At 42.1% G+C, this 12,361-nt stretch overlaps 1 protein-coding gene across 1 annotated transcript in view; it reads right to left on the bottom strand.

The window, feature by feature from the left end:
* Window positions 1–5,807: 5,807 nt before the first annotated feature.
* Window positions 5,808–12,361, bottom strand: part of PAM (peptidylglycine alpha-amidating monooxygenase) — an 88,601-nt gene continuing 82,047 nt past the window's right edge. Inside the window, exons 23-25 of the mRNA XM_054179011.1 lie at window positions 8,873–9,076; window positions 7,395–7,451; window positions 5,808–6,881 (exon numbers count right to left, since the gene is read on the bottom strand). Coding sequence (XP_054034986.1) covers window positions 6,694–6,881; window positions 7,395–7,451; window positions 8,873–9,076 — 449 coding nt within the window. The 3' untranslated portion in view covers window positions 5,808–6,693. The remainder of the gene's footprint in view (window positions 6,882–7,394; window positions 7,452–8,872; window positions 9,077–12,361) is intronic.

Genomic DNA, 12,361 nt, shown 5'->3' with positions numbered 1-12,361 from the left:
AAGATTAAGTTGCTCAAAGCCTCATCCACCCTCACCTTGAACATTTCCAGGGAGTCCACAGTTTCTCTGGAAACGTGTTCCAGTGTCTCAGCACCCACACAGTAAATAACTGATTCCTAATAACCAATCTCAATCTACCCTCTTTTACTTTAAAATCATTACCCCTTGTCACATCACTACAGGCATTGGTAAAAATACTTTGCCTCTCTTAGAAACTCACTTTAACTACTGCAAGGCCAAAATGAGGTCTCAGGGAGTCTCTTCTCCCAGGTCAACAACTCCGTATCTCTCAGCCTCTGTCCGCAGGAGAGGTATTCCACCTCCCTGCCTCTTTTTTATTTTCTTTCCCTAGACTCGCTCCAACAGGTCTGTGTCTTGTACTGGAGACTGTACAGCTGAACACAGTACTCCTGGTGTGATCAAAAGACAGCCTACTTCAACATGCTTCTCTTTATGCAGCCCAGGATTGTTGCAGAGCCTGACTTCTGAATTGCTGAGATCAGAGGTTATGACTAACCTTGAATTAAGCTGTCTTACCTTGTGTTTTCAACTAAAGCACTATTTGGCTACTGTTTAATTGGAAATAAGGAATCAAATAAAGGAAAGGAGGAAGGAGGCAGTTGCATTTTGTCTTCATCAACATAATACCTTGTAAGCAGAGAAAACCCAACATGAGATGGACATCATGTGACCTATCTAAATGTTAGAACAAAATGCACTTACTAATCAATTTTCAAGAAGAGCCTTTATCTTTTAGAACTGATGCCATATACACCACCTATGATAGCAGTGCCACCACAGTTTATTTGCTCGGATTCAAAACTTTCCATAAACTAATGACTTGTCTTCTTCACAGACAGCTTCAGAAGATCCTTCCCAACTACCTTATTTTTTTCACATACCCTTCCAACTCTTACCATTTTGTGATTATGTGATATACAAAGGCATCAAGGCCACAGCTAAAAATAACACTGCCTTGCTTTCAAAAGCAAGACAGAAACAGGCCTCTCTCCTTGTAACATTAGGCAAATTGAAATCAGCAGAAGCAGCGACTAATTCGCACTATTTAGGATGCATTCAACATAGGTAACATGAAACTAATTCTGTGCTCTGGCATTTTAGAAACCTGTCCTGGAGATTTTGCTATACATGAGAAAAAAATAGGCTGCCAAGAATTTTCAGGTTTTGTTACAGAAAAATATTTATAAATATTTATAAAATCTTGCTGGAGGAAGGAATCTTACTTTTTGCTTATTCCCTTTAAAAACATCAAGCAAAACCTGCCTATAGAAGAAACTTACAGCCTATTTTTCAAGCTTAGCTCCATCAATAACCTATTACAGCACAGGCAATGATGACAATGAAAGCTGTTTCATAAAAACCTGTGGAATTACAGCTGTGCACACTCTGGTAAAAAGATGACTAGGGAAGGTATGGGCCCCCTCAGAAAGGAAGCAGGCAAACTGGTGACAAGTGACATGGAGAAGGCTGAGGCTCTCAATGACTTATTTACCCTCACCTTCTCTGGCAAGGCCTCTGTGGTAGTTTCAGGCTATGCTTTTAAAAAGTTTTCACAGATCTTGAACAGAAAGTAGTAGAGTGTAAATAAAAAAATTTTAAAAAAGAAAATAAAGATAATTCTAATAAAGGAAAATAAAGATAATTCTAAGCAATCACACTGGAAAGATAACAGATTTAAACTAGTTGTACAAAACTATCTCTCTTCTCACTTCCTTGGGCTGGGAGATACTAACTGGCTTCTTCTTGACCTTGGCTGCACTGGTTTGATGTGACTGGTATTAATGTCTCTGCCTCTCCTTACTCTTGTCCCTTTTGTGTACAGGGGGGTAGGAAAGGAGGCAGGGAAGGAATAAGCTATTAGCTCCCCTGGTCTTTGGCCACTGGGGTCCTTGTGCTGTTTGTTAATTGTAAATACTGGAAATACTGTATATTTTGTACATATTAATTGCATTTAATTGTAGCTCATAGATTTGCTAGTAAATACAGCTTTCATTTGCTTCTAACTGAGCCAGCCTGGAAAATTCCATGATGGGGGGGGGGAGGGGGGCAGAATTTTCAACCCACCACAGGCTCCAGCCACACTCCTAGAATAACAGAAGTGAAGATTGTGAGTGAAGATTAGGTTTGTGAGTGAAGATTAGGTTTGTGACCACCTGAAGAACCTAAAAGTGTTCAAGTCCATGGGACCTGATGGGATACACCCAAGGGTGCTGAGGGAACCTGGGGACAAGGTTGCTAAAACACTCTCTATTATATTCCAAAGTCCTGGCAGTCCAGGTTGTTCCCCACTGACTGGAAAAGGGGAAACATAACACCCATTTTCAAAAAGGGATGACCCAGGGAATTATAGACCAGTTAGTATCACCTCTGTGCCTGTTGAGATCATGGAGCAGATCCTCCTGGAGGCACTGCTGAGGCTGTGTAGTGGTTTGAGCCTTAACTGGAATTCAAGAGTTCAGATGGTAGAAAACTGAGAATTCCTCCCCACTCCCCCTTCGTTTTTCCCAATAAGGAAAAAAAAAAGGGGGAAAGAAAAGGGGAAAAGAGGAAAAAGGGGGTACAAAAAAAGGAAAGGAGGTCATCTGGAGTGCAATCACACAGCACTTACAGGATGGCCAAGGGATCAGGCCCAGCCAGCATGGATTTAGGAAGGGCAGGTCATGCCTGACCAACCTGATCTCCTTCTATGATCAGGTGACTGCCTGGTGGATGTGGGGAGGCCTGTGGATGTAGTCTACCTGGACTCAGCAAGACCTTTGACACTGTCCCCCACAGCAAACTCCTGGCCAAGCTGTCGGCCCATGGCTTGGATGGGAGCACACTGCGATGGGTTAGGAACTGGCTGGAGGGCCGAGCCCAGAGAGTGGTGGTGAATGGTGCCACATCCAGCAGATGGACAGGTCAGTTGTGGAGTCCCGCAGGGATCAGTGCTGGGCCCTGTGCTCTTTAAAATCTTTATTGATGATCTGGACGAGGGCGTTGAGTCCATCATCAGTAAATTTGCAGACAACATGAAGCTTGGGGCAGGAGTTGATCTCCTGGAGGGTAGAGAGGCTCTGCAGAGGGACCTCGACAGGCTGGACAGATGGGCAGAGTCCAACGGCATGAGTTTTAACATCCAAGTGCCGGGTTCTGCACATTGGCCACATCAACCTCATGCAGTGCTACAGGCTGGGGTCAGAGTGGCTGGAGAGCAGCCAGGCAGAGAGGGACCGGGGGGTGCTGGTTGATGGTAGGCTGAACATGAGCCTGCGGTGTGCCCAGTCAGCCAGGAGGGCCAATGGTATCCTGGCCTGTATCAAGAACAGTGTGGCCAGCAGGAACAGGGAGGTCATTCTGCCCCTGTACCTCAAGTCCGCACCTCGAGTACTGTGTCCAGTTCTGGGCTCCTCAGTTTAGGAAGGATGTTGACTTGCTGGAGCATGTCCAGAGAATGGCAAGAATGTTGGTGAGGGGCTTGGAATACAAGCCCTAGGAGGAGAGGCTGAGGGAGCTGGGGTTGCTTAGCCTGGAGGAGACTTAGGGGTGACCTTATTGCTCTCTACAACTACCTGAAGGGGGGTTGTAGACAGGTTGAAGTTGGTCTCCTCCCAGGCAACCAGCACCAGAACAAGAGGACACAGTCTCAGGCTGCGCCAAGGGAGGTTTAGGCTGGAGGTTAGGAAGAAGTTTTACACAGAGAGAGTGATTGCCCATTGGAATGGGCTGCCTGGGGAGGTGGTGGAGTCACCATCACTGGAGGTGTTCAGGAGGAGACTTGACAGGGTGCTTGGTTGCATGGTTTAGTTGGTTGGGTGGTGTTGGATGATAGGTTGGATGTGATGATCTTGAAGGTCTCTTCCAACCTGGTTTATTCTATTCTATTCTATTCTATTCTATTCTATTCTATTCATCAAATCTACCAAAAAATAATCTGGTTTGGAAATAGAATTAATTTTTTTTTAACAAAAAAAAAAAAAAAATATATATATATATATTAGTAACTGGGAGGGTCCTTTTGAACAGGCAAGGCAGAAGCAAAAAGAGCAAATGTCCTCAGCATCTTCCTTTTCATTGATTTGCTGGACAGGAATGGGGAGTGGAATAGACCACCTTTAACCCAGGGGACCCCTCCCCGTGGGAGGGGGAAGCCAAGACCATCTCTGTTCACCTGGATCAGGTTTCTTTTGTACCCTGGGGAAGCAGGGCTCTCACAGCTCTCCCCCAGGATGGGTGTAAGCCAGCACAGGCAGAATGTAACAAAGAGGTGATTGATCACAATCAACACGGCTTCACCAAGGGCAAAACCTGCCTGACAAACCTGGTGGCCTTCTATGACAAGGTCACAACATTAATAGATGAAGGTCAAGCAACTAACGTCATTTACCTGCACCTGAGGAAAGCCATTGACACTGTCCTGCATGACATCCTGGTCTCCAGGCTGGTGCAGTATAGGTTTGATGGATGGACCATTCAGTGGATAAAGAACTGGCTTGACAGCCACACCCAGAGTGGCTGTCAGTGGGTCCATGTCCAAGTGGAGGCCATTGACAAGTGAAGTCCCTTGGGGATCAGTACTGGGACCAGTCTTGATCAACATCTTTGTCGGTGACTTGGACAGTGGCATTGAGTGCACCCTCAGCAGGTTCACTGACAACACCAAGCTGTGTGGTGCAGCAGACATGCTGGAGGGAAGGCATGGCATCCAGAGGGACCTTGACAGGCTGGAGAGCTGGGCCCATGAGAACCTCATGAGGTTCAACAAGACCAAGTGCAAGGTCCTGCATCTGGGTCGGAGCAATCCCAGGCAATGATACAGGCTGGGCAGTGACTGGCTGGAAAGCAGCCCTGAAGAAAAGGACTTGGGGGGGCTGGTGGATGAGACGCTTAACATGAGCCAGCAGTGTGCACTTGCAGCCCAGCAAACCAATCACATCCTGGGCTGCATAAAGAGAAGCATAGCCAGCAGGTTGAGGGACATGATTCTCCCCCTCTACTCCACTCTGGTTAAACCCCACCTGGAGTACTGCATCCAGTTCTGGAGTCCCTAATACAGGAAGGATCTGGACATGCTGGAGGGTATCCAGAGAAGGGCCATGAGGATGATCAGAGGGCTAGAGCACCTCTTCTATGAGTTGGGGCTATTTAGTCTGGAGAAGAGAAGGCTCTGAGGAGACCTTATTGTGGCCTTCTGGCATCTGAAGGGGGCCTACAAGAAAGCTGGTGAGGGACTTTTTAGGATGTTGAGTAGTGATAGGACTAGGGGGAATGGAACAAAACTAGAAATGGATAGATTCAGATTGGATGTTAGGAAAAAATTTGTCACCATGAGGGTGGTGAGCCACTGGAAGAGGCTGCCCAGAGAGGTGGTGGAAGCCCCATCCCTGGAGCTTTTTAAGGCCAGGCTGGATGTGACTGAGTAACCTGATCTAGTGTGAGGTCTCCCTGCCCATGGCAGGGGGTTTGGAACTAGATGACCCTTGAGGTGCCTTCCAACCCTAACAATTCTATGATAGTACAGGTTTTAAAAGGAGATTAATCATGGTCTGATTCTCAAACTAAGCTGATGAATCATGATGATGTCACACAATAGTTCACACTTCAGATGACCTAAGGACAATTATCTAGCAGGTCTTCTGCAAATCTCCTGTGCAATGACTAAGCACATTATAGACTGAGAACTCATATCATATTAATGAAAAATAAATTGTGGAGAAACAAAACGGATACTATAAATCACCTTGTATTAGATGCCTACCCTGACTAATTTGCATATTTAATTTAATTTGAGACACAAGTTTCCTCTTAGCTGTGACCATGTTTTATTAAATACCCTGCAGTTTTATAATACAAGTAAAATTCCTGTTGAAATGTTTAAGCTTGGCTTTGTACATGTAAGTAAATTATTAGTCTTTAAAAAAATCCCCTTCCATACAAAATGGCACTTTTTCTCTGCTGGTAGAAGACATTACCTGTATTCAGTGGTCTGTGTAACATTTACAAAGTTGTATACAAAAACTTGAAAGTATGCAAAAATTCCAAAGTACACTCTGACAGCTAATGCTCTGTGAATACTTTATTACACAAATTACATTCAGCTTCTGAAAATAGTGTTCTAACAGTGATACCATCTAAAAATAAGACATTCCAGAAACACATCAATTTAGGGAGAAGGAAAAAAAATTAAATACTTTTTTTTTCTTTTCTTCAATGCAATATAATGCTAGTGATTTTAAAAAAATAGAAGATTTAGCAGCTTCATTTTCATGTGGCACTGTGTTTTCTCTGTACTGCAACAGGTTAAGGACATTGAAGAGGAAAGGCACAAAACAGAAACTGGCAACTGACTGGTTAAGGGAAAAATATTTTGATGAAGCAGATAGTAAAACTTATTTACAAGATCCCCAAGTTCAGATGAGAAGGTACTACTGCTTTAAATCAGTGCAGCAATCAGAAGACTGCTTGCTTTTTTAAGATGTTCACAAAAAACAATGGCACTGATATGGAATTTCCATGCACTTCTCTACCTAAAAACCAAACCTAAACCCAAACAAAAATTAAAGGAACCAGTGTACAGCCCCACACAGACTAGTACAGTGTACAATTAAATACACAAAATCTGAAACATGCTTAGAGGAAAAGGAATCTGACATTCTAGGTGGAGTTTTATAATGAAGAACTCAAAGGCTGTTTTCAGGATGATGAAGATGCTGTTGGGGGTGGAGGTGCAGAGCATTCTTCCTCTGAATCTGTGCCATCATCATCTTCATCTTTTTCTTGATCACTTCCTTCAGAAGTGCTCAGTCGGTCAAACTCTTTTCGGCTGTAGCTTTTGTGACTTGCAAAAAAGGTCCCAAGGTTAAGGACACCACCACCTTTCCCTGCAGAAAGGAAAAGCTTGTCATAAGGTTTGTTACACTGTACAGTGGTGGGGAATAAAAATCTATCTACTCATTCAACAGTATGGAGGAGATTATTTCAAGTGCCCTTCCAGAAACTGTTTCCAAAGAGCAGCATATGAGCCACAATGTACAGAGATAAAAGATGAAATTAGCCTTTGAAGTAGATGTTTGTAACTATTTCTTCCCAACATTTAAGTCTGTGTGCAGACTATTTCTGTTCCCACCAGTTTGCCCTTAGTTTTGAAGTGCTTTCTTTATTCACGATATTCACAGATAACTCATTGTAACAGCTAGTGCACACCCACTGATGGTGACACATCCTCTTCAGTCAGCAGATAAAGATGGATGAAAGGTGTTATAAAAGACATTTCTGCAGAACACCTGAGTTTTGCCTCACAACCAGTCAAATCTGTTATTCAGCTAGTATTGAAAACAGAAAAAACAACCCTTAGTTTCTGCATTCTTAAAAATTCTTCAATGATTTAGACTTACCTCTAAGTCTGCCTAAAATTCTGCCTGAACTTGAATCAAGTTTGTGTTCCCCATCAGCTGAAAAACAAGGTAGATTTCAAAAATAAGCTAAAAAAATCATATTCTGTGATAATTATGTTTTTTCTGAAACAAAGCAGAGACATTCAACAGATTGATCAGCAGCTCTAAGAAGCCAAACTGATACTTGATTACAGTGAAATTATAGTTCTTAACAAAATTATCATACCATGAATGATCACTTTATGCCAATTCAGCATCTAAAAAGATTTGCATACAAATTATTTCTGAGAATTTGTTTTCCTTTACTGTTCACTCATATTGTAATGAGTTTACAGGAAGAACAAGAACCTTGTTATTTATAATGAGCTCAACTATATACCAGCACAGTGCAAAATACAGTTTGACACTTTAAATGGCATAGTTCCCTTCAGAAAAGACTGGCTTTCTGGAAGACAATTTCCTCATGTGTGTTTGAGGGCCTTTTTATCCCCCCTCATAAACTATATCCTCCAAACTCTTAACTCTCTCCATTCTTCATCTGAAGAAATTAAAAAAGCCTTAAAATGTCTTTTCCTTACATACTACTAAGTTTAAATAAACCTGTGCAAGTTTACTGTTACCGATGTAACTATATATCATGCTCTCTGACACAGTGAATTCAAGCACTGCTTGAATCCAAAGGGAATGCAAAGATGCTATTATAGATCATATCCATTAACAGCAGTACTGCAGTAGTCTAGAGTGTTAGCATGTTTGATGTGCTAAACATGTTTGAACACAAACAGTCAGGAAGCTGTACATTCAATCTTCAGGTAAAACATATCCAATTCAGTTGCACACCAATATTAGATTGTCTGAATTATGTACTTTGTTGTAGTATGTCTTAGCCAGTGGCAGAACTGTATTATTTGTCTATTCTATGTACCTTTTGTTGCTAAAACTATTTATATGATACAAAGTAACAACTGTAATGATCAAAATCCTACAACAGCCTCCCAGGTTCTCAAAAATAGTATTATATATTATGAATTAAGAACAGGTGTGTTATGAAAAAAAGTCTGAATTAGAAAATGAACAAGGTAAATGTTATCTGTTTGCATTTTGCTTATACATTTATAACACTCACAGAGTCATTTGTTCACCCAAACTGAAAGTTAAAACTATGCTCCAAGTATTAAAATGTATGCATTCTAGACAATAACATGAATATATTCTACATGTTTCTGAGATAACAACTTTCAGCTTTACACCAACTGAAGTTTAACTGGAAAGGAGTGGCTTGAAATGTATTAAAGACACAGGGGGAGGCAGCTGCTGTGTGTACACTGATTCTTAGTTTGTATGCAGCATCACAGCAATTGTTTGGAAGGGTAAAGGGACTTTAAGCATCTCTCCTCTTCATACATTCATCCCTCAGTGCTTCAGCAGTGTTTTGAACTGGAATAATAAAAGCCTATTCTCTAGAGTTACATAGTTACCTCCATAGGCAGTTGTCTTCCTCCACCGAATAAATACTAAAATTGCCAGCAGGGCAACAACAGGAATAATTAGAAGAGTTGTAATAAGGACAAAGGAAACTCCAGTGCTGGCCTGTTGGACCAAATGTTGGTTTTCCTGCTTCGTTAGAGGGTCTGTTGATTCTGGGTTGTTTTTCAATCTGGCTTCTACAACCGTTTCTGATTCTTGAAAAAGAAGACAATTTCAGTATGTAATCCATATGGATCAAGAAACACATAAGATGCTAAAGGAATGAACAAGCTAGAATACCTGAAGTGTTAAGTAACAAGGAAACAAAAGACAAACAGTTATGGGACATTTTTTGCTCTTGCTGATGTTAGCTAAAATGTAAGGCATACAGAGTCTCAATGTTATCACTCAGTAGCAAAGATACTCTCCCATATTCTCAGTTGGGAAACAGAGAGGTGTTAGGGAGAGTTTTGTCTTACAAGTATCTATCACTTAAAATACAGGAATTTCCCCACAAGACCTATTTTTACAAATAGGCATGTTATGTAATATAAATTAAGTATCTCCTTTCGATAATAACACTTCCAGAAGACATAAGAATACATAGAATACATAGAATAAACCAGGTTGGAAGAGACCTTCAAGATCATCGCATCCAACCCATCAACCAATCCAACACCACCTAAACAAGTAACCCATGGCACCAAGCATCCCATCAAGTCTTCTCCTGAAAACCTCCAATGACGGCGACTCCACCACCTCCCCAGGCAGCCCATTCCAATGGGCAATCACTCTCTCTGTATAGAACTTTTTCCTAACATCCAGCCTGAACCTCCCGTGGCGCAGCCTGAGACTGTGTCCCCTTGTTCTGGTACTGGCTGCCTGGGAGAAGAGACCAACATCCGTCTGTCTACAACCTCCCTTCAGGTAGTTGTAGAGAGTAATAAGGTCCCCCCTGAGTCTCCTCTTCTCCAGGCTAAGCAACCCCAGCTCCCTCAGCCTCTCCTCATAGGGCTTGTGTTCCAAAACCCTCACCAACTTTGTTGCCCTTCTCTGGACTCGTTCCAGCAAGTCAGCATCCTTCCTAAACTGAGGGCCCCAGAACTGGACACAGTACTCGAGGTGTGGCCTAACCAGTGCAGTGTACAGAGGCAGAATGACCTCCCTGTTCCTGCTGGCCACACTGTTCCTGATGCAGGCCAGGATGCCATCGGCCCTCCTGGCTGCCTGGGCACACTGCAGGCTCATGTTCAGTTTACCATCGACCAGCACCCCTGGGTCCCTCTCTGCCTGGCTGTTCTCCATCCACTCTGACCCCAGCCTGTAGCTCTGCATGGGGTTGTTGTGGCCAATGTGCAGAACCCGGCACTTGGATGTGTTAAATCTCATGCCATTGGACTCTGCCCATCTGTCCAGCCTGTTGAGGTCCCTTTGCAGAGCCTCTGTACCCTCCAGAAGATCAACTCCTGCCCCCAGCTTGGTGTCGTCAGCAAATTTACTGATGATGGACTTAATGCCCTCGTCCAGATCATCAATGAAGATGTTAAAGAGCATGGGGCCCAGTACTGATCCCTGGGGCACACCACTACTGACTGGCTGCCAGCTGGATGTGGCACCATTCACCACCACTCTCTGCAAGTTCCTAACCCATCGCAGTGTGCTCCCATCCAAGCCATGGGCTGACAGCTTGGCCAGGAGTTTGCTATGGGGAACTGTGTCAAAGGCCTTGCTGAGGTCCAGATAGACTAAATCCACAGGCCTCCCCACATCCACCAGGTGGGTCACATGATCATAGAATCCAGTATATGCTGTAAAATCATAACAAGAAGCAAAACATTTGAAGTTCTTTTCAATAAACTTGTGATAAAGGGTGACATTTCCAAAACTGCTACATCCCATGCAAGAGCTTTGGCTCTATAGATCTGGAGACCTTTTGAAAACTGCATCCAGTGATTCCTGATTAATTTATTACCTCTTCACCTACAAGGAGAAAAACCATTTCAATAAAACCCTCTATGCTGATTTGTGTGTGTATAAAGGATCACATGCTGTATGATAACTTTCAATGAGTAGAACTGTCTAGCTAAGTATTTTGAAGTCTGACTTCACTGCGTGTCTTAAGAAGTGGCTGTCAGAAACACACTGAATCAACCATGTTTTGATGCTGTACCAAACAACTTAAAATGATGCTCTACTCTGAAAGAATAGCAAATACTTCAGTTTACACTCTACACTAATACAGTAATGATAGTATCATGGTCATCACTAATACAATGATAACCATAATAGTCATGTTATCATGCTGTCTGCTCAAACAGTAGTTAAAGCCAAGAGCAATTTTCCTCAGCCATCTTGCCCACCTTTGGGTAAAGCTCCATGTATATTCCTCCACAGCAGTACAAGCAATCACTCCTGTCCATTTTTTAAGAAGAGTATGGCACAAAGTCCATTTGCTATCTGTTTTCTTCAAGTACAGTTGAAAGATATAAATTTCATTCTATGTACCATAAGTAGTTTCAGACTGCTACTTAAAACATGTTTCTTGTCCTGGTAATACTATTGCATTTTTCTCTGTAACACTAGAAGAATCACCATTTTATTTTCCCCAGGGAAACCAAACATGTAATTATATCCCTAGACTTGCTGTGCATACTGTAATGTCAACCCTTCCCTTTTCAGTGCTTCAGGAGCACTGATGTACCAGCAGAGATAAAATAAAAGGATAACAGTTTTGGCAACAAGTATTTAATTGTTTTATAATGTCAGCCTTCTTTATTGTATTTTATTCTATATGCTTGCAATTGGCAGTTGGGATCTTTGGATATTTTCCTCTATCTATGGCCAAAATGAACCACAGAAAAAGTTACGAACATCTGAACATTTCCATAGGCTGCTACTATTTTTCTGAAATGGAAATGAACTTTTGCTTGTCATCACAAAAGACCTATGTAACAGAATATAAATGATCAAAATTACTTTCTGAATTCCTGTTTTAGCCCATTCAGTCTTCTCTACATGTACTTCTTTATCTCCTCACAGTAAGTTTCTACCTGTTTTTCACTTTTGATTTTCTTTTATATCTTTTTTCATGCAGATAAATTAAAAAAGGCAAGCAATAAATCTAGAGAAATTAATGTAAATAGAAAGCATGTTTTGCCATATGGTGTGACTGGCAAGGGTACATACTGAAAGACTATGCAGAAGAATATGTCAACTGCCATTTCAAATAACCTTTTTTGGGTGATCGAGGGTTGTGGGGCAGGGGGAGGGGTGTTGGGAATAACTATCATAACAGTACTTCAAAGCTATTTCTGCATCTAAGCGAGCTGACACAGATACCAATCTAGACAATACCAGATGGTGGCACAGACTTAAGCCACTAGTTAAATTATTACTTTAGTGTATTTGAAGCACTTGTCATCACTGGAAATGAAATGTTTAGATTGGTTGTAAAATAGCATCTACTACACTATTACAAGCTGCTTTCTAGTGCTTCCTAT

Source organism: Dryobates pubescens, chromosome Z (genome assembly GCF_014839835.1).
Source record: "Dryobates pubescens isolate bDryPub1 chromosome Z, bDryPub1.pri, whole genome shotgun sequence".
NCBI classification, from domain to species: Eukaryota; Metazoa; Chordata; class Aves; order Piciformes; family Picidae; genus Dryobates; species Dryobates pubescens.
Note: the sequence above shows the minus strand (reverse complement) of the source record. Positions and strands in the feature narration are given on the sequence as shown.